A 22,332-nucleotide genomic window follows, 5' to 3' on the forward strand; every position below is an offset into this window, starting at 1 on the left:
AGCACAGCAACCCTCCAGTGGCTATTGGTGGTATCTAGCTTATGTTTATGTTTTAGATTGTGAACCCTTTAGGGACAGGGAGCCATTTTATTTATTTATATCTATGTAAACCGCTTTGGGAACTTTTTGTTGAAAAGCGGTATATAAATATTAGTTGTATTCATCGTAAAAGATTCATCAGTGAACATAGGAAGCTGCCATAGACTGAGTCAGACCATTGGTCCATCTAGGTCAGTATTGTCTACACAGACTGGCAGCAGCTTCTCCAAGGTTGCAGGCAGGAGTCTCTCTCAGCCCTTTCTTGGAGAAGCCAGGGAGGGAACTTGGAGCCTTCTGCTCTTCCCAGAGTGGCTCCATCCCCTGAGGGGAATATCTTACAGTGCTCACACTTCTAGTCTCCCATTCATATGCAACCAGGGTTGACCCTGCTTAGCTAAGGGGACAAGTCATGCTTGCTACCACAAGACCAGCTCTCCTCTCTAGTTGGACAATGGGGATTCTAGCTTCTTTTGGTTTGGTTTGGTTTGGTTTAGGTTTGGTCTTTTTTAAAAACCAAAGTTAGCCCATTCCTGTTATAGAACATTATATAGCTCTAGGTGGCAACCCATTTTTAATAGGGGCTGGATTTGCTAGACCTAAAGGGTCAGCAACATTGGCTCTGCTGCCCACTGACTCCCTACCACATGAGCCAGGATGCAGCAAAGGGCTCTTCAACTCCCTGTTCCTCAGTGAGAAGAATGTGGTAACGCCTGTCCTTTATTAATCACTTCAGCCACTTACTGCACTACTTGGTCCAAGGGTCACTTCAGGCTACAGGTGAAGTCTGCATGTCTGAGTGCCTCCCAGGGAGAAAGACTTTGTGCACATAGACAAACAGCCTGTTGGGAAGTGATACTTAGTGCTGGAATCCATTTTGTGGAGGAGAATTTAAACATGTGGTTCTCCCACTTGGAGTCCAAGGTGAGTAGGAGCTTTAACCCTTGATTCTACTGATTGCATAAACAGCAAAACAGGAGGGAGCAGCTGAGGACCAAAGGAAGAGACCTCTGTCCAAGCTTCTGGGATTAGGGTTAGCAAGTGTGCCATGGCTTGCCTGGGAGACAGCAGCTGAGATACACAATAGAGGCAATGAGGAGCCAACCTGGGGGCTGGACTGAAGCCTTCAGGCTGCTACTTTCCTATCCCTAGTAGGGGCAAAGGATAGACAGGTAAAGACAGAGGAACAGACAGAGGACTCCGGGTCGGGCCTACATGCAAACGGAGGTTGGTAGGCTGACTGACTGAAAGAGGTAGGGCTGGGCCATCATGCATGAGGACAGTAGGGTCAGCACTTTGTCACAACTATGAACCAGGACTCTTGCATTTGCATGCCTCCCTGATACACGATGGGTGGTGGCATGGGACAGATCTAGGTTTCTGCTTGTGAAAGATCTAGGCATTTGAACTGGTGGGGATGGTTGTAACGAATCCCTTGACTGTATGCAATCCAGGCTTAGGCTGGGCAGGGGAATGGTGATTGGGTGGAGTAGAACATAAGGCTTGTGTGCATCATGGGGTGCTTCATTGTAGGGACAAACAGGCACAGATAGTTCAAGGAGATGGAAGGATGCAGATGAGCTGGGGAGATTGGGTTAATAGAGTGGGCAAGGAAGAGGGAATGCATGGAATTCATTGGAGAGAGGTTATGCATGTGGGTGGGGAAAGCTAAACAGAGGAATGGAACTTCTGCCTATGGCCTAGTTCATTTGAACAGTGCGTGAAGTGATGATGCCACACAACTGTTCCTGGATTGTACCATTTCAGACTGCACTTTTTCTCTTATATGCACTGAATATACACCGAATCTTTGTTATGGAAAATTATTGACTATGCAATCCCCACCTGTAATCATAGATGGTACAGTCTGTGAACAATTTTAACTCTTTATCACTACCTTATTGGCTGCTTTTGTGAATGTCACCATAGTATGTCTCTGATCATGGTACTCTCCTGTTGCAATCATGTTCACCTGCCCTTTCAAAGGGCCCATCCTGTAAGCGGTTAATGTGGCTGCTCCAAAAGGTTATCAATGGAGGGGTGCAACTTCCTTGCTTATGTCCCAGAGTCACTGTACATAGAGGTATGGGGTGTGTGTTACAGGGTTCTTTACCCTAATGCAGAGACGACTCCAGGGGAGCCATGTGGGGCAGGGGGAGCCTGTGGAGGAAAGCCTGGTGGAGACCCTAGAAGGTGTGGATTGGGTCCAAAAGGGAGCAGATGTCCTGGCAGCATCATGGGGCTGAGGGTGTAGAGAGCAGCAGGTTCATCCCCCATCAGAGGAGGTGGCAGCAGCTCCAAGGAGGTGCTTGTGGCCATGGCGGCTCCTGCAGAACTTCCTTTGCGCTTCTTGGACTTGGCTGAGGAGACCTTGCGGTTTCGTGTCTGGATCCCATCCTTGCGCATCGCCAGGGGACGATTCACCTGGTGGAGGAACGGGAGAGTCCTGAGTAAGTGTGAGCTCAGTGTCACAGAGCAGTCAAGACAGGAAGCAGCACTGGGGTAGGGTCAGAGGGCTAAAAGGGAAAAAATCCTGGGGGGGTGGAATCATAGAGCAAAGAAGAGGTTAGAGTGACACACAGCTCTGTCACTTCCAGAACCCAGTTGAAAGCTGCCATTTGAGAGTAGCAGAGCCTAATGTGGTCTGAGGAAATATAGGAGAAGGGCTGGGGGGGGGGGCTTTACTTTGCTGAGGGCAACAAAAACCTTAGGCCTGTATGGGGGAAAGCAGCTCTACCCCTCATGTCTCCCCAAATAAAAATGTCTTCACCTGGAGAATACCACAAATAAAGTACACAACCACAGGAGTGGGGCAGATTGTGTAGGTCTTTCCTAAGAAAATGGCTTTAGGGAAGACGATGCATCCTCCAAGCCTCTTGATTCCTTTCCCAAGATATTCCAGAGGCAATTTTCCTGGGAGCAGGAAACTGCACCTCTAAATGCCCAGGGCCTGCTCACTCATTCACCACCTCACCCATATCTGCATCAAACTCTAAATTCCTCCCTCTGCTCTGCCCCAACTTACATTGTGCAATTTGAAGTAGAGGCCACAGGCATTGCAAACAGGTTCTCCGTTCACGTTGCGACGCCAGAGAGTGGTGGTGGTCGTCTGGCAGTTACTGCACTGGGTTCCAGCTCGCTTGCTGACAATCTGTATCATTGAATATAATGATTATTACTATAGAAATGCATCATTTCTGTAGCGCACACACTACGTGCAGGACTGCAGACTGGGGTTGATGGTGGTACAGGTGAGCTCAGAAGGGCTGTCAACTTGGGCAAAGATTGCATCCCCCATTGAAGGGGGCTGGATACAACTAGAAAACAAGGCTGAGAACAAGGGTGTAGCGTCCATTGGACAAGGGGGGGGACGACAAATGTCCCCAGGTCCGGAGGGTCAGGGTGCCCACAAGGCTTGGGTGTCTGCCTGTGGGAGTGGCCCCCTCGCTTGCTCTCCTAGCCGCTTACTGCTGCGGCTGTTGCCCACTTCCCATTCAGAAGCAGTGGCAGCGGTGTGACCAAGACAGGGCAGGCAAGGAATAGCCAGCAGCAGTCGGACTGGAGGGTGACGGGCAGAAGTGTGGGAGAGGCAAGGCAGCAGGCGGAGCACGCGCCCAGCTGGGAAGCTCTTCTGGCGAAGGAGCGAGGGGAAAGGGCACCTACCCACTGGTGGCAGCGGCTTGCTTTGATGACTGCGGCAGCCCCGGCCCAGCCACTCCTGCTGATACGCACCACGCCTGTGTGTCCTGCTCGTATCCCTCCCTCCCCCACCTGCCTCCATCTTCCTGAAGGAGGGGCAGCATTATTACATTCTGCATTGATAAAGGGGTTGCCCCAGGGCTGTTTACCCCACCCCCTTGTGTCTGACATCAGACACGGGGCATGGCTCAGGGTGCTGGTCCGTATGTACGCTTTGCACGCGCGATGGAGGCCCCCTGCCTGTACTTTGTCCCCCAGCTCCCGGGAAGCTCGCTACGCCCCTGGCTGAGAGGTTTCTGTTGCCAACCCTATACATTCAAAGGGCTTTGCATTTCCTATTGCCTTCATCTTTACTGCAGCACTGTTGCTCAGCCCTCGGGGACATATTTTTGGAATGTACAGAATGCTTCCAGCGGTAGGGAAGATCAGCAAAATTTGCTCCCCAACCCCAGGCATAATCAGAGGGAGTGGGGAAACCCCAGGTTGTGTTAAGAGCAGACTCCCACTACATCCTTGCCTCCTTACTTCCTTAATCAGGATGGAATCCATTGTTTGTACCTCAGTAAGTGCAGAGCCCCAAACTTCACACAGAAATCCAGATTGGGTCTGACTAGTAGCAATACCCTTGCTAACTGAGTAAAGAGGCACCTTTTAAAGTGGTAGATCCCTTATATTAAGCAGGGGGAAAGCAACTGGCCTTATCCAGCCCCAGCACAACATCCTTCCAGTGGCTGCTGGTGTTGTCTACCTTGTGTTTCTTTTTGGATTTTGAGCCCTTTTGGGACAGAGGAAATAGTCTAATTTATTATTTATTTCTCTATGCAAACCACTTTGAGAACTTTTGTTGAGAAGCTTAGTAGTAGTAGTAGTAGTAGTAGTAGTAGTAGTAGTAGTAGTATGGAATAAAGTAGAACTATTACTTCTTGTGTCCTGGAGACTATGGTTCTGTTAATGCAGCCTAAAATCGCATTAGCCTTTTTTGCAGCTGCTTCAAAGTGTGGACTCACGTTCATCTTGTGATAAACTCCAATCCCAAGATGCCTTTCACATGTGCTACTGCTAAGCCAACTGTCTTAAGTGACGCAGCAAGGAAATGTTTGACTAACAAGCAGAAGGTTTGAATCCCGGCTGGTATGTTTCCCAGACTATGGGAGACACCTATATCAGGCAACAGCGATATAGGAAGATGCTGAAAGGCATCAATCTCATTCTGCACGGAAGGAGGCAATAGTAAACCCACCTGTATTCCACCAAAGAAAACCACAAGGCTCTGTGGATGCCAGGAGTCAACATCAACTTGACAGCACATTTTACCTTTTACCTTTACTGCTAAGCCAGGTTGTCCCAGTCCTACACCTGTGCATTTGATTTCTTTTTTTGCCCAAGTACTTTGCATAATTTGTCTCTGTTCAGTTTCAGCCCGGTTTTCCATTCTATGTCCTTCAAGGATGGAGGCTTCAGAAACCAGTTCTATTCAGTTCCTGTACAGGTCTAGGACATTTTGTCAAATAGCTTAGAACTTTTCTGGGTTGTCGCCTGTGTTAAATGTCACCTGCTGCTCATCTGCTGCTTGGTCTAACAAGTCTCTCAGCCATTGGTCAATGCTTGCGTGCTGGGGATTTTCAGTGCTGAAGGATTATGTGATTGTTCCTCTACCTTTGCCATTTTAGTGTAAATTGTTCTGAGAGCTTAATTTGAAACATTTGTATGAGAACTACTACAACTATTTAAAAACGTCAAAATACTCACAATGTAATTCTTACAGAAACATTTACTTGTATCTGGGTTCAAAAAAAATTCTTTAAGTTCCATCATCTCCAGTTTTCCCCACTTAAAAACTTCAAATGTGTTATAAAAGATAATTTTTCATTTATTTATATTCCTGCCCCATGTCCAAGGAACTCATGAAGGCATATATGGTTCTTCTCCCCTCACAACTACCTTTGTGAGCTTAGGTTAGGCTGAGAGACAGTGACTGGTTTATGGTCACCCAGTGAACTTCATAGCTGAGTGGAGACTTAAATCCAGTTCTCTCCAATCCCAGTCCAACACTATAACCATTACACCACACTGGCTCTGGAATATTGCTGGTGTCAAAACTGTCCCCAGCACTACGGTGACCTGACTGGCTACCCAGGAGCCTAGGTGAGCATGCATCTGGCCTGCTTCTACATCTACTATGGTGAAGGGGGGGAGGCTGTTTGTCAGCTGGATCACAGCCATTTTAATTACATTTTAATCCCCCCATTTTAATTACATTTTCGATGGTCTTGAGTAAAGAATCCATCTCTATTATGACCTTGGTAACATAAGAAATGAGTTTAGACATGGATTACTCAAAACACGGGCAGAATAGGTTCACACAAGTGGGTGGAAAGCACAGGAAGTATTCTGGGTAGATCTTGGGGCACTGATCTTGGGATATTGATCTGGGAGTAGATCTGTGGCACAGATTTCTGTGGGTCCCAGACAGCTGCTTCAGTAGACCTCTGCTCCATGGGATCATTTTTCTTTCCCTCTGGCTTGGCAATCACTGGTTCTCCCCCACCCCCATTTCCTCAGTGCCTACAATTATTTAGCATCATCTCCCATCTCTGTAATGTTTTGTCTTACATAGCTGTAGTTGTCAGCAATGTTTCCTCTCCCCCCCACTCCCCAATGTGCAGGATGAGTTTTGTTCCAAGCAGCAGGATCAAGGTAGTGTGCGTGCATACATGTGTTCAGAGTGAGGCCTTCCTGATTCAACCTGAGCGGGATCTAAAACTAACAGAGTGAACCTCCAAAAAACGGTGTGTGTGTGTGCGTGCGCACGCATATGCCTTAGAGGGAAAACTGGTTGTCTGACTACATTAAGGAATCTGGCTTTTAAAATGAAGGATGTCACTCAACTGGCAGCTACAAATCTGGGTTGTGAGACTCAGAGAGAACAGCAAAGTCAGGCCGGTGGACCTGAGAGGAGCTGGGGAGGAGCACACTTACCAGGCGCTTCTTGGGCCGGATGAGGGGCCGGTTCTGCCCATTCATCTTGTGGTAGAGCCCGCAGGCATTGCACAGATAGTGACCGGTGCCATCCCTTCGCCAGAGTGGTGTGGCCGTGGCCCCACAGTTCACACATTCACGTGCCTCTGAGGAGACAGGGCGGATGAGAGACAAATCATTTGCTCAGGTGGCATATATGAGGCTTTTACCCTAGGAAATGCTGCAGTGTGCCAGGCTAGAGGAGAGCTGGAGGAGCAAGGAAGGGGTGAGGCTTACTTTAAGCAAAGACTCATTGGAACCTGGGAACTAGAAAACCTGGGAACATTCATTTGCATGGGGGAGTATTTTGCTGAAGGAGACATTTTCTGCATGGCTGAGAAATACTGCCATTTTAGTTAGGATCCAGACTAGAGCCTATAAGTATGAATGCAACTGAGCCCGAATGCATCTCTCTCTCTCTCTCTCTCTCTCTCTCTCTATCTATCTATCTATCTATCTATCTATCTCTGACTCCATACATCTGGAATTTAAGGAGCAGGACCTTCCCATTCAGATTTCTGGAAAAACTGAGCCTTGACGCTCTCAGATTGTAAATATTTGCCACTGAACACGGTGCTTACATTACCTTTGTGTTGTGGTTGCCACTGCAAAATGGCATCATTGTCAGCTTCCCTGCCACATCAGTGACAGGCAAAAAGCCTGATCACATGGGTTGCACAGATCACAGTACATTGCATGTAAACACCACACTTTCATCAGGGCAATATGCATATCATCCAGGAGGCTCACATGACTGGCCGATTTACACACTAGGGACACAACCACAGGGAAGCAGTTTTAGAGTGGCAACCAGGTCACAAAGGTATTGCGCATTTATTTATTTATTTATTTATTTATTTATTTATTTAACATTTTATATCCCGCTTTTCCTCCAAGGAGCCCAGAGTGGTGTACTACATACTTGAGTTTCTCCTCACAACAACCCTGTGAAGTAGGTTAGGCTGAGAGAGAAGTGACTGGCCCAGAGTCACCCAGCAAGTCTCATGGCTGAATGGGGATTTGAACTCGGGTCTCCCTGGTCCTAGTCCAGCACTCTAACCACTACACTACACTGGTTCACATTGTGCCTTCTTCTATGCCATAGAATCTATGGTGATATTAGAAGATGTTTTGGCCTCACCCACTAATTCACGAGAATATCAATACTTTTTGGATATATGCATGACATCACAAGCTGAAGTTGATGTAGTCAAACACATAGTCCAAGACACCTTATTTGCTAGAGAAATCTGAATACTGAAAATGTGTACATCCTTCAAAACAGGGGACTGTTTCACCAAATGGTGAAAGTGTTTTTGTGGTACCAGGAATGTAATGTGTACATCTTCCTTGAAGTGGCAGACATGAAGTGTACCCCTGAATGATTAAACTACTCTCACATTAGCAAGAAAGCTGGAATTTGGTGCATATATTGTCCCAAACACCCAAAAAAAGTCTGAAAAGATTTTTATTTTTTTTTACATCTCACCACACTCAGCACAGAGCAAGCAAAACCATACTTAGTATGGAAAGTTTGGCTGAGAGAACTCTGTTGTTCTTTCACTTAAATCAGCATTATTGGAGAAGGGGGTGTTTCAGCAGCAGCAACCAGAAACATTTATCAGTGGCTGACGTCCCACAGCATAATGCAAGCAATTCTGAACCATTTATGGCACTGCAGGTGTCTAAAACACTCGCCCATGTTGCTGTGCAACAGACCTTCTTCCACTACTATTTACTGTTGCAGCTCAAGATGGAAATATTGCAAATCATGTAACATGTGATTTTTGCAACAGTAAGTCATGTGATTGTGCAACGGTAAGTAGCAGTAGAACAGCCCTGTTGTGAAGTAGCATGGGTGTGTGTTTTAGACACTGGCAGCAGTGTGAGATTCAGAACTGTGTGTGTTATACTGTGGAGCATGTTAACTAATGACTGCAAAATGCAAGCTGATTTTACTAGTAAGCGACTATAAAATTTATATTTCCTACTAACTGATCTCCACTAATTAATATTCAAGAAAAATAACACCTATGAGTTTTATAAGCCATATCATTTTAACAGCAAATAAAATGAAAAAGTCACATTCAGTGGTTCACAAATTGCGGTAACTCTAATTTCAGGGATCACATGTCAATTTCTTGGCCTAGACATTAACTGAGATTATTTCTTTCTGCAGCTGCCTACTAGCTAAAGAGCAGACATATTCTACAAGGCAGAATGTTTTTGAGAAATGTAACTAGGGCTGGACTATGTTGACTTTCACCCAAGGGGCAGCTATGTAAAGAGCACCGAGTAAGATGGATCTGGCTCTCTGCTTGCCACATCAATCTCCCTTTCCACAAAATTCTAAAAACCTCTTTGCCCTTACTGCGTGTGCAAAAAACCCTTAAGGTTGGTGATCACCAACTTGGAGAAAGCCTCATCAGTTTCACCAGTGCCCCCTTCTCTGGTGAAGGTAACAAGGCCAAAGGAAAAGCTTTGTCAATTAGATCGGCTCTTCCTGTAGATATAAAGCTTCATGCGCAGCTCTGTTTTTCTTCTGCTTTGAAGAGGCACTACTTCAACTTCCCTGGACTAGACCATTTAGGGCTTCCAAAGTGATAACTATTACTTTAAATCGGTCTCAGAAGTAAACTTGAGCCCAAGCCCTAGGGTTTGGTATTAAAACATAACTGGTATTTAAAGATAATATGGGGATAATGTGCTCTGAATAGCAAGCCCTCACAACACCCTGATCACAGTATTCTACCCCTGCTTCTTTTCCTGAATACTCTTGGGGTTAAACAATCACAGAAATGTGTGCTATAAAGACATGCTCCGAACCAGAAGTGCCTCTTATGTTTTTAATGTTTCCCTGTCTTACAACTCACTGCAAATAGAAAGCCAGATCAGAAGGGGAAGGGCTGAGCTGGAGTCTTTTCTCCCTACTGTGTGTGTTCGCTGTTTGCAGGGTGCTTTTCCTTGAGGGAAGTATTTAACAGGGGCACCCCACCACCACCACCATCTGCAGCCTGAATTGGGACAGTGAGTTCTGCTACCTCATTCCCACATCATTCTGTTGCATGCAAGGGCTGAACTAAAGAACTCACCACTGGGGGAGAGCTGCACTGCTCCCCGTAGTTTGGGGGAGTATCTAGCAGTCAGGGGGCTCCCAGCTGGCTGGAAGTATCCATATTCCTGCCCCACTGTGTAAGGGGAGTGGGCTGCTCCTGGTGAGGTCCCCAACGGCAACAGTTCAGCATGAGTGGGGCTCATCCTCTCTGTCTTCAGCATCTCCAGGTATCTGGGGCTCCCTTTGTCATCGGGGGTAAGGTCCTTGGGCGAAGGAGGTGCTTGGAGAGTCTGATATGAGGACGATGCGGAGGTATAGATTGGAAGTCCAGCATGGGGTTTGCCAGAGGAACTGGAGGCCCAAGCTGCCGTGTTATAGGGGTGTCCATCCACCCATTGCAAACCATTGAGGATAGGGTACAATTGCCGCACTGTTGAAAGAAAATAAAAAACATTAAATTGGGTGGGGTGGCATCATGTATGTAGGCAGGGATATCCAGTGCAGTGAGCCTACATTAGTATTTGTCAAGCAGACATAAGAAGTGCTCTGCTGGGTTAGACTAATGGTGGATTCATATGATGATCGTGATGTTGGGTAAACAAAAACCAGGTAAATGGAAAGCTGCCCCATCAATGGTCTCAGCATGTTCAAGGCATGACCTCTCTTGCAGTTACTACATACATACCTGGAGAATGTCTGTAGGATTCAGGCATCCGAGAGAAATAGGTGGGCACAGAGTCAACACCCTCTGAACCAGTGAAAAATAATTCAGTGTCATCATTTGCTTGCAAACTGGAAGGTTCCAAATAATGATGGGCAGGATCCTGTCCCCCCACAGTGGAGTAATCCATTGTCCACTCTTATTTAGAACTGTGTCCACAGATGATTAACCTAAGGGGACAAGAAAGAGAGTGTCACAAGACTCTAAGCTGGGAGTCCAAATTCCAGGGCCTGAGAAGTAAATGGCACCCTTGAATCCTATGATCCCAATTTGTAGGCCAGGCAGTGGAGTAGTGATCAGAGGGAGAATGAGAGGAATCAGAACTCAGGGTCCCCATGCCCATAGGAAAATATCTAGTCATCAAGAGGTTTGTCTTCAATTTCAAAACACTCCAGTATAGAAAGACCTGGTGTGATGGGCAAGGAGTCATTTGTCCCTCTGTTCAAGTAGCACCTATATTTTCTTGAGTTTAAAGTAATTCTTTTCCCTCTCTAGATTGGTGGTTTTCAACATTTCTCCTTCAACCAACACTTTTGTTGCACTGATTGATCTGCTGAGGTTCCCTGTCTGCTATGGATCCCAGAACATGGCTGCACAGCTCCCAAAGCTGGTTAGGACATTTGCCCTCCCCAGTTAACAGTCCTTTAAAGAGCCCTACAAATTCTCTCCTTTTGTCTTCTCCCCTAACAACTGGTATCCAAAGATATACTGCTTCAATTTAGAGATTACATTAAGCCTAACAGTTAATAGCTGTTGGTTGACATATTATTTATTTCGCTGTGTAAACCCCCCTGAGCCATTTTTGGAAGGGCGGTATAGAAATTGGATGGATGGATGGATGGATGGATGGATGGATGGATGGATGGATGGATGGATAGTTCATGAAACTAACATCCTATCAAAAGCATCCATAAAGAATTTTTTTTAACAACTTTAGTCTCATTCTCTGGTCCAAAGAAATTCATCATTATTATCACTACAATTGTATTATATCCTTTCCCCCCAAGTAGTATACATGTTATCTACCCTTCTGTCCTCACAACAGCCCTACAAGACAGGTATATAAGGGATAGCAACTGGCCCAAGTTCATCTAATGAGCTTCATGACTGAGGGAGGATTTGAACCCAGGTCTCCTTGGTCCAACTCTAACATCCTATCTACAGCACCACATTGCCTCTTAATATTCTCTTCAATACACATTCTTCAGTATTAACTGCTATATGTTTAGGGCACAATCCACCATCCTGGTCATGGAGCACTTCTAAACACATAGATGAGGATCGTCTGAGGATTCTACGGAGCCCTCTTTCCTCCCTCCTCAACTAGCCCTCAGCAGTGCACACATGCCGCAGTGTGCAAGACACTACTTTCCAAAAGAGACCTTTATAAGCATTCTAAGCATCCCTTTCTTCCTCAGAGCCTTTAGTCCACAACTTATTTGTTAACAATATTATACAGACAAATCCAATTTAATGCAATATTGTTATTTTTCCTAGTGGCTATTGCAACTATTTCAACAAAAAGTAAACAAAAATGAGATAAAAAGGACACCCACAATGAATATATTGAACTCCATTTCCAGAAAATCACCCAACAAAACTCCCATTCCACTCAAGCAAATGCTTTTTCTGCATTGGGGGAAAAGCATAAATTGAAAATTGCCTTACTCTCATCTCCTACCATCTTTTTTAATGATACCAATTACTCTTCTGATATTGTCATTAAGCTTTCATCCAGAAATAATTCCAGTTTGGTCTTTATGTATATATCCAGTGATAAATACAGCAAATGTTCCAAAAATAAATGGAAGTCAATACTATACATGCTCCTTTTCTTCTCATGTTAGCAATCGTTCCAGATATTAATCTTGCCAGCCTACCCAAACCCATCTTGCTCATAACTCTGCATTGATAACCAAGATGCCCAAGACTCTCTCTCTCTTTGGCTTATCCAGATGATCAGTTTGATGTATTACCTAATTGCATTTTAGCTTTTGTGGGATAGTTCTGGAAATTCCATGTCAAAGGGAATAGCAAAATATCCATAAAAGCTGAGAAGATGGACTGGATAAAAATTGCCTGCTGGCAAAGAAACTTTATGAAAGCTGGGGATTGGGATGAATAGGATTTAAGCTACAGATGACTTACATAGGTATGTGTAGACAGGAAGGCTAGTAAAATTTCTTGAGGGCTATTAATTTTTATGGACTTACTTGCAAGATAGATCTAGCCTTAAAAAGAAAAGGAAAAACCCTGTCAAAATCTGCCCGTCAGTAACACTTGCCGCCCCACACACATTCAATTTCTCTCTCTCTCTCTCTCTCTCTCTCTCTCTCTCTCTCTCTCTCTCTCTCTCTCTCTCCCCGAGTGAAAGTAAAAGAAGCAGTTGGATCTATTACATTTCACCTCTCCATTGAAATACAAGCTTGCTAGAACATCATATATCACTCTAGTTTGATCTCAGTGCCACAGCTGAGCAGACGAGACACATTATAATCCCTACCATTAAAACACCAGTGATGTGTATTACACAGAGCAATATCTTCTCATAATATAAACTAACAAGGCAAAGAGGTACCTTGAACAATGGTGACTTTCTTGTATTTAGAAGGGGGAAGCAACTATCCCTATTCAGCCCCATGTAGCCTCCCTCCAGTCTTGTTGCTGGTGCTTCCTTTGTGTGCACCTAGGTTTTTTAAAAAAGCTTCCTTTTGGTATGGGGAACCAAATTTTCTCGTGTCTTTTTGCTATGTAAACTGCTTTGAAAACTACTGTTTTGTTGGGAAATGGTATAATATTTTAATAATAATACCAATATCAATAATAATAAACCAAAAAATGATGAATGTAATCTGTAGACTGGCTCTTTATAAAGTTGCTGGCAGCAGAAAGACAAAGCATTATGGTGACAAATGTGACAAAGAGACCTACGGAAAAGTGGAGAGGGTTGGTGCTACAAGGGCAACATGACGTTTGTCTTATTTTCCTGAGGAGCACAGAAGAATACGCAGCCTTATTAAGGGACCCCCTTCCTAGTGACGAAGCAGGCTCAACAAACTAAGATCCACCCTCCTCCTCTTATCTCTTTCGCAGATCCGAGCCTCTGTTTCTCAGAACTGACTTAGCTTCAAGGTCTGCTTTCCTCTCTGATTGCAGATCTGATTATGCCCTATAAACAGGGCTTCTGCACTACGATTGTGTGTGGGATTTCACTGTTGTATTTGTATGTTTTGAGTGTGCTTACTGGACATTCCACTTCATAAATTGTACACTTGTCAGCCAGCTGCTGAAGCAATACCATTTGTCAATGGAAAACATTCACCAAGGCTTACACCAGCCACCCTTTAGACTAGACAAAATTAACTTACCCTAACTAGCGTGTCCAATTAAACGTTGCCATTTCTTTTGCACTTCTTTCAATTCCTATCTTTCCACTTCCTTCTCCTGTTCAGCTTACTTACAACTCAGTCTGAATGCAGTGTCTCCCTCTAAGGCACGTGTGTGTGTGTGTGTGTGTGTGTGTGTGTGCACACTCACAAATTTTTAATGTCTGCTCAGTTCATTTTAGATCCCGCTCAGGTTGGCCTCACTCTGAATGCACATGAGCACACACAGCCTTGATCCTGCTGCCCAGAACAAAACTCTGCACACAGATGGGGGGGGGAATAGAGGGGACACAGGTAAGTTATTTATGATGGCAGCATGGTTGATTACGACAGTGCTTAATTCCAATGAAGGTGCTTAATCACAGCCCCTCCGACCCTCAACCCATTTCACCCTAAACATATTAACTGAGACATCAGGGCTGGTTCAGATTTGTATGCCCATCCAGGGGCGTAACTATAACTGAGTGAAAGGGTTCAAAGAACACGTACCCCCAGCTCCTGAGGGCCCTCCAGCTCCATCCCACCCTATTTTCTTCATTGTCTCCCTCATTCTAGGAAGCCGCCAGAGAGAGGGAGGAACACGGGCCCCCTCTCCCCTAGCTACACCCCTGTGCCCATCACTTGACTTCCTATCATTTGACAATGTGAAACCTGATGTCTCGCAGCTGCACGTGTGAACCAAAAACAGGTTGTGATTGAGGTGGCGCAAAAGTTCCATCTGGGGTATTTGGAATATGGTGGCTCCTTCCATTTGCAAACCACGGCTTGCTGCTGGGCAAGGCCAGCCCGGCTTCCCTCGCCATGCTGCCTTCCCCACCTCCCAGCTGCCCCCTAGTGTCTCAAAGGGCAGATCAGTGGCCTGAATGTCGCAGGGTGGCTTCTGTTGCCTCTGCTTGGCTAGCCAGGTGGCTTTGTCTTCCCTCCATGGGGGGTGGGGGAGCAAGTAAGAGAAATAGCCATCCTGCCAGCAAAGCTAGATGCTCCTTTCTTGCTGCAGATCTTCATTTTTAATTCCGGGTGTCTCCAGAAGGCAGGGCAGCTGGGAGATGGGGAAGGGGGGCACGTGTAAGGGACCTGGGGATGGCCCTGCCCCCCTGTTGCTGCAATGGGCATGGGGGGGCTGGGCTGCAACAGAAGGTGGGGAGCAGCGAGGAGCCAAGGAGTGGCAGTGGTAGGCCAGTGAGTGAGGCCACACCCATGGGTGGGGGGTGGGGAGGGTGCGTGAACGTGCTGCCCCATTGTGCAGGTGCCACCAGAGACTGTCGCCTCGCCTCAAGGATAAGCCATCGCTCCCTCCATGCCAAACCAGTTCCCTCCACTCAGAAATGTAGCACACTGGGAAGAACGGTGATCCCTTTTGGACTGCGACCCCTTTGGGGGCACAGACGTCGTCGTCGTCTTTTTTTTATTTACTTTTCTATGTAAACTGCTTTGAGAATTTTTGTTGAAAAGGAGCATCTCAATATTCATAGTCGTAACAGTGGCAGTCAAAAGCCAGGCTAGGAGCCATGTGGTATCGGACCGGCCCCCAGAGCTGTGAGTTCATATCCCCATTAAGCAATGACGTTTGTTGGGTGTCCAGGGCCAGAGGCGTATCTAGGGAAAATAGCGCCTAGGGCAAGCACTGAAATTGCGCCCCTTGTCCAAACATCCAACACCCATCTTTCAGATAACTTTACCATAATATCAGCTGAAAAATACAAGTCAAGCTCGTTAATCTTTTAGTTTTTCAAAAACAATTTAGAAAACTACAAATGTCAGTATGCTGGGGCTCATGAAATACCCAAATACTATGTGGAGTTATACTTGGAAAACTAATGTCTAATTCTCTACTATGCATTGTCGCATCACCATTACATGAGTTTTAAAAATCAATGGAGAATTTGACTTTTCCCAGATGTTCTGTAAATAATTAAAGGATATGCAGAGTAAACTGTGTCACTGCTTGGAATATATTCTAGTCTTTCAGAAAGACAGTTAAAATGAGTGAAAGAGAGCAAGAAACTCCCAGTGGGCCTTAATACTGAGGCTAATTAATACTAATTTCACACTGGCTAGGAGCCATGTGGTATCCAGAGCTGTGAGTTCACATCCCCATTAAGCAATGACGTTTGTTGGGTGTCCAGGGCCTAGTCACTAGCACTTAGCACTTACTTACATTTATATACCGCTCTATAGCCGGAGCTCTCTAAGCGGTTTACAATGATTTTAGCATATTGCCCCCAACATTCTGGGTACTCATTTTACCGACCTCGGAAGGATGGAAGGCTGAGTCAACCTTGAGCCCCTGGTCAGGATCGAACTTGTAACCTTCTGGTTACAGGGCGGCAGTTTTACCACTGCGCCACCAGGGGCTCTACTCAGCCTAATCGTCCTTACCAGACTGTTAATACAACACAAGGGAAAACTCCAAGACAATTGCCCTGCACTCTTTGGAAGACAGGAGAACAACTAGCTGTCATGGCTAATAGCCACTGACCCTTCTTTTTTTTTTTTAATTATGTCTCTTTCCTGTTGGGGAGTGGGGGTGGGGGTTAGGGACATCAAAGGGCCAAGACAAATGTGACATGGAAAGCTCTGATCAGATCTCTCAAGTTTTTGTTTCTTTACTTGAAAGCAGCCACAGGAGATTCCAAAATGCTGAGGGAGGGGGTGTTTAAACATTTTCTCCTGGACCATTTCCCCACTTTAAATCACTTCTCACTCCTGCCAAAGCTGCTAATTGCCTTGCTGGGGTGGGGTGGGGTGGGGTGGGGGATGCAGATATCTGTATCATGTATGTAATTTTTCTCCCACAGGGCCTCTCACAGGGTGGAGAAGGGTCCATTTAAACTTGAAAATGGTGCAGGGAAGGGGAGCAAAGCCCTTTTCCTCAGCTCTGCAGCTCCATTTAAAAAACAGCTGAGCCCCCATGGTGGCTTTCAAGTAAAAAGAAAAGTGTTGGGAGAGCCAGTCACAGATCTTCCTCATCATATCTGTTTTGGCCCTAAGCTAGTGGCAACGGCTGGATCTTGTGGCAGTGAAGTAGAAGATGAAGGAGCTTTCTTTCCCCCTCGATGGGGCACCAGCTTCTGTCTGCACTGCTTCAAGATCTCAGTGGGGCTGGAACTGTGACATCCCAGCTACTAAAGCCCCCCATGCTAACCTGCCCTACTAAATTGCCATACTGGCATGGGTTAAATTGCTCTCCTGCCATGGGCCCACACTGTTGGACAGGGGTCCAAGCATGAACCAATGCAGGGGCGTAACGAGGCTGGAGTGGGCCCAGAGACAAGATTTTAAAATGGGCCCCTTGCTGATACACACACACTCACTTCACATGTGACTTGCCTCTGGGGGGCCCCTCGAGGCGTGGGGGCCCCCAGGCAGCCGCCTCCCCTTGCCTAATGGTAGTTACGCCCCTGAACCAATGTCAGGGGTGGGCATTATTGGGCAGCTGCTGAGGGCCCAGAAGAGCAGACTGCTGATGCCTGAGATAACTTCTGTGCCCATGGCCAGCGGGGCTCAAGACCTTGTGTACCTGAGGCAGGGAGATAAATGCTGCCCCCCCCCCCCACTACACACACACCCTCCTCCCTCTCATTCCCTTTTTTCCTAAAGCAGGGGCAGGAGGGCATCTTGCTACCTTACTGGTGCCCTAATAAACTGCTGCCTGAGGCAAATGCCTCACCTTGCCTCATGGAAGGGCTGCCCCTGCCCGCAGCTTTTGTATGGTGGTGACAGGGAGGCTTTCCCGGGGCCCACCTGGCCAAGAGGGGCCCTTGTAGGCAGTCTGCTGAGGGCCCTCTGAAACCTGGAGCCAGCTCTGCTTGTGACTTCCTGCCTGTCACGTTCTGCTGGCAGTTGGATCCGCTGCCAGGCCTTATCGGCCTCATCTTTGCTGTGTGTTCAGGCACCGGGGTACCAAAGGAAGCTTTTGAAATCAACCCTGAACAGATGCCAACTTCCTTTGAACTTGAGACCCGTGGTGCTTGTTGCCTTCTGATTCATTTCCTCCCCTCCGGGGGCTTTAAAGGACCTCCTATTCTCAGATGTAGGAGGGGAAATAGCCATTCCTTTGCGGTATATTCAGTAGTACCCAAAGCCTATCTAAATAGCCACATCTTCAAGAGCTTTCTGAAAAGCAGTCAAGAGCGAGCCTGCATCCCTGAGGACCTCTGAGGGGGCAGATGCTGAAGATAGCCATCATTTTCAATCCCTGCTTGTTAACTTCCAAAGGCACTTGGCTGACTACTGCCAGCTAGAAAAGACAAAAGGGGAAAGGACAAACACTAACAAAAGTTCCCTCCGTAGGAGTTCCATTAGACCTACGTGCATGGTCAGCCAGCCAACACACTGCCTGAACACATGCTTCTGAGTGGTGAGAGTTCCACAGGGTAGCCATTGCCGATTATACTGTGCTCCCCGATTCCCCAAATGCCAAGACGTTCCTAGGGCAGCTTTTAACAGGGTCGGTTTCCTTGCGACGAGAAAGGACTGACACCTCCGATCCAGGAGCGTAGCTAGGGGAGAGGGGGCCCGTGTTCATCCTTCTCTCTGGTGGCCCCCCAGAGTGAGGGAGATAATGAAGAAAATAGGGAGGGATGGAGCTGGAGGGCCCTCAGGAGCTGGGGACCCAGATTCTTTGAACCCTTTCACTCAATTATAGCTACACCCCTGCTCCGATCACTTTTTTGTAGTAAACTGTTTAGCTGCCAGAATATACAGATTGAGCAGATAGGAAGCAAGCACACTGGCCGACACAATTGGTTCCAAATGGACACCAGCCTAGCTCCCCAGCATCTGAGAGACTGTTTCTACCAGCCAGAAGCCTCTTCACTGCTTTTACCAGCAAGCTTCAGGCTTTGCTTTTTGAGTTGTACCTTTTGCTTATGTTCAAATGGCAAAGGACAAGTACTTTTAACACTCCGCCCACCACTCTGTTTTTTCCATTGGCCTGGACTAGTCACTAGCAATGGATAGTCACTAACCACCCCTGCTACCTGAACAAAGAGACACCTTTTAAAGTGGTAAAGGTCAAGTGTGCTGTCAAGTTGATTTCGACTCTGGGTGCCCACAGAGCCCTGTGGTTGTCTTTGGTAGAATACAGGAGGGGTTCACCATTGCCATCTCCTGCGCAGTATGAGATGATGCCTTTCAGCATCTTCCTATATCGCTGCTGCCTGATATAGGTGTTTTCCCATAGTCAGGGAAACATACCAGCGGGGATTTGAACTGGCAACCTTTGGCTTGCTAGTCAAGCCATTGCCCCACTGGGCCATTATATTTAGCAGGGGACAGGGGGATCACTTGTACAGTATCTATTCATCCCAGAACAGCATCTCCACCAGTGGCTGTTGTTGACATCTCCTTTGTGTTTCTTTATAGACTGTGACCCCTTTGGGACAGGGAAACATTTTCTCATTCCTTTTACTATGTAAACTGCTTTGAGAACTTGTTTGTCGAAAAGCAGTATTTAAATATTCTTAATCATAATCAGGATCATGTTGCCCAACCACCAAGTGTCACATTGTACAAATATATTTTTATTATTGCTCTTATTGGTCACATTTCTGCCAACTGGCATTCAAAGGGGTGTACAATGTATAAAATACCAATTTTAAAAACAGATAAGTAGAATTCAAAAATCACAGATGCCACAAAGTCATACAGTGACCAATTTAACATTTTAAACGTTTTTTTTTAAATGAAAATGAAAACAGCAGCAGTTTCCCCCTTCTTCAGCAGTAGCTTTCCAAACTTTCCAAACTAGGAACACGACAAACAGCAACAAACAGCAGTTTTACCTGATGCCTAAAGCTATGAACTGTAGGGGCCTGGCACATCACTTTTGATTGGCAGGTTAAAATCACACAAACACAGCCCTGACCATCAAGAATGCCCTACTTTGTGCCCTCAGAGATTTTGCTGCAGCAGAAAAAGCACCCCAGAACCAGGAATCCTTGCTGCTCTTAGGCCAAAACTACACAGAACACCAGCAAGCATGGAATAAGAACCCAGTGTTTGCCAGATAACATTAAGGCAAGAGCTCAGGGCCTTTAGCTCAGTGGCAGCACATCTGGTACAGGTGCTTCCAGTGCTTCTGCTGGTAGCTGCTACCTGGCATTTCCAGGTAAGGCTGGGAAAGACGACTGCCTGAGACTTTGCAGAAGCTACTGACAGTGTAGACAGCACTAAGCTAGATGGACCAATGGGATGACTCCGATGTCCGATGCTCCCGATGTAACTCTTCCCACACCCATCATTTCCCCTCCTGCAACCCTCCAGCCAGCCATTTTCCCCTAGCCAGACTTCCTGCTAGTCTCCGTGGTTGGCTGGAGAAAAGCAGGCGGTGGTGGAGTTGCAATGGCAAAATGTAACAGGGAAAAGTGGCCGGGGGGGGGGGAGAATTATGGGGGGGGAGAATTATGGGGGGGGATGGCCCCTCAAAAGAATTGCAGGGGGAAGTAAATAGGGAAAGAGTTGCAATAGGAAGTGCTGGGTAGGCAAAGGGCACCCCCCTGCAAATGGCCCCTGTATTCACACTATTTGCTAAACATAGATTAGGAACCTATGCTTGCCAACATTACTGTATAGTTTCAGGTCTTCGTGCCCAACAAGGTTCATAGGGAGATCGTGATCGGTGGAGGGGGCATTTTGCAAAAGAATACGAAGGTAGCACACCATGTGAATTGAGTTAGTCACAGCAGCACATATATATATATATATGAAGGGTGTACACATATAGACAATACAAAACTGATCCCTGAAAAGGACTCCTCAAAAGCACCCTGAAGAAATGTTCCAGTTTAGCATTCCCATTAGAATGTGCTCACGGGGGGGGGGGGGGGGTTTCAAAGAACCATCACATGAGCAACAAGTACACATGCATGTCACAGCACTCATCATTACATCACACAAACACCTAACAGGAAATTCCTAGATGTTTGGAATAGCACAGCCCAAACATGTCGACTTTCCAACGTGCGCTCTCTCTCTCCTCCTCCCTCCCTCACACACACACAGCTTTAAGCAACACATATCCAAAGACGCAGCCATTTCAGTTATTCTATCTGTCTATCTGTCTGTCTATCTATCATATTTATATACAGAAACACACACACACACACACACACACACACACACACACACAGTATACATAATCCAAGTTATAACAATTAAAACACTTTCACAGAATAAAAACATTTAAAAACAATTCACAGAGTAAAACAAAGCAATTTCAGAGAGTAAAACAATTAAACAGTTTAAAATTAATTTTAATTAAAAGCCTGAGAAAACCGGTGTGTCTTAAGGGCCTTTAAAAAGGCAATTGGAGATGGAGAAACTTATTTTTACAGGGACTGCATTCCAAAGCCCTGGATTGGCTGGAATGCAAAGGAATTGGCTGGAATTCCAAAGCCCTGCATTCCAAAGTCCTATAGCAATAGAGGCCCAGCCCCAAGTCGCCACCAGGAGCTGACAGCAACCATAACTGGATCTTAACAGGTGGCAGGGGTTCATGACAAAGGTGGCTCTCTCTTAAGTACCCTGGACCTAAGCTGTTGAGGGCTTTATAGGTAATGACCAGCACACTGTATTTCGCTCAGACACATATCGGCAGCCAGTACAATTCTTTTTAAATCAGTGTTATATGGTCCCTTTGGGTTTTCCTAGAGACCAACAATTCTGTAACAATTGTAGTTTCCGGACTACATATAAAGGCAGCCCCACATAGAGTGCATTACAGTAGCGAAGCCTGGAGGTTACCAACATATGTACTGTACTACTGCTTTAAGGTCATTTACTTCCAGAAATGGGCATAGCCAAAGCTGATAAAAAGCACTCCTGGCCATTGCCTCAACCAAAGAAACCAGACAGAGTTTTGGACCCAGGAGCACTCCCAAGCTACGTACGTGACCTTTCAGGGGGAGTGTAACCCCAGTGAGAACAGGCAGATCTAATCACTGTCTCGGGTCAATCAGTACCTCCATCTTATTTGGAGTCAACTTCAGTTAGTTATCACTCATCCAGCCCATTACCGCCTCCAGGCTGGCATTTAGGGAAATTATGCCATTTCCTGATGAAGTTGATAGACAGAAATAGATTTGGGTATCATCAGCCATACTAACAACACCCTGCACCAAATCTCCTGATGAAACCACTCTCACAGTGGTTTCATTTAGACGTTAAAGAGCATTGGAGACAGTATGGAGCCTTGTGGAACACCATACATCACCAGCAGAGGGAGGCCAGCGGCAAACTGCGTCCAGCCATGGCAACGGCAGTGGCCTCCCTCACCCCACCTCCCACGTCTGATGTCAGACATGGGCGGTTAGCTATGCCCCCCACATCTGACATCAGATGCGGGGGCATGATCTAGCTCCTAAACGGAGCTGCAGGGCCCCATTTGAGAGCTAAATCTCATCCCCCCACCTCTG

General features: G+C 46.3%; 1 protein-coding gene across 2 annotated transcripts in view; it reads right to left on the bottom strand.

Moving 5' to 3' along the window:
- Positions 1 to 1,946: 1,946 nt before the first annotated feature.
- Positions 1,947 to 22,332, bottom strand: part of GATA1 (GATA binding protein 1) — a 28,833-nt gene continuing 8,447 nt past the window's right edge. Inside the window, exons 1-6 of one of the 2 annotated variants that reach the window (XM_053293753.1) lie at positions 14,067 to 14,123; positions 10,494 to 10,699; positions 9,846 to 10,238; positions 6,715 to 6,860; positions 3,062 to 3,187; positions 1,947 to 2,460 (exon numbers count right to left, since the gene is read on the bottom strand). In XM_053293753.1, coding sequence (XP_053149728.1) covers positions 2,146 to 2,460; positions 3,062 to 3,187; positions 6,715 to 6,860; positions 9,846 to 10,238; positions 10,494 to 10,659 — 1,146 coding nt within the window. In that variant the 5' untranslated portion in view covers positions 10,660 to 10,699; positions 14,067 to 14,123 and the 3' untranslated portion in view covers positions 1,947 to 2,145. Of the gene's footprint in view, positions 2,461 to 3,061; positions 3,188 to 6,714; positions 6,861 to 9,845; positions 10,239 to 10,493; positions 10,700 to 14,066; positions 14,124 to 22,332 lie in introns of those variants that run through there. The other variant, XM_053293752.1, reaches the window with a different exon arrangement.

The sequence above is a fragment of the Hemicordylus capensis genome, chromosome 2 (assembly GCF_027244095.1).
Source record: "Hemicordylus capensis ecotype Gifberg chromosome 2, rHemCap1.1.pri, whole genome shotgun sequence".
Taxonomy (NCBI): Eukaryota; Metazoa; Chordata; class Lepidosauria; order Squamata; family Cordylidae; genus Hemicordylus; species Hemicordylus capensis.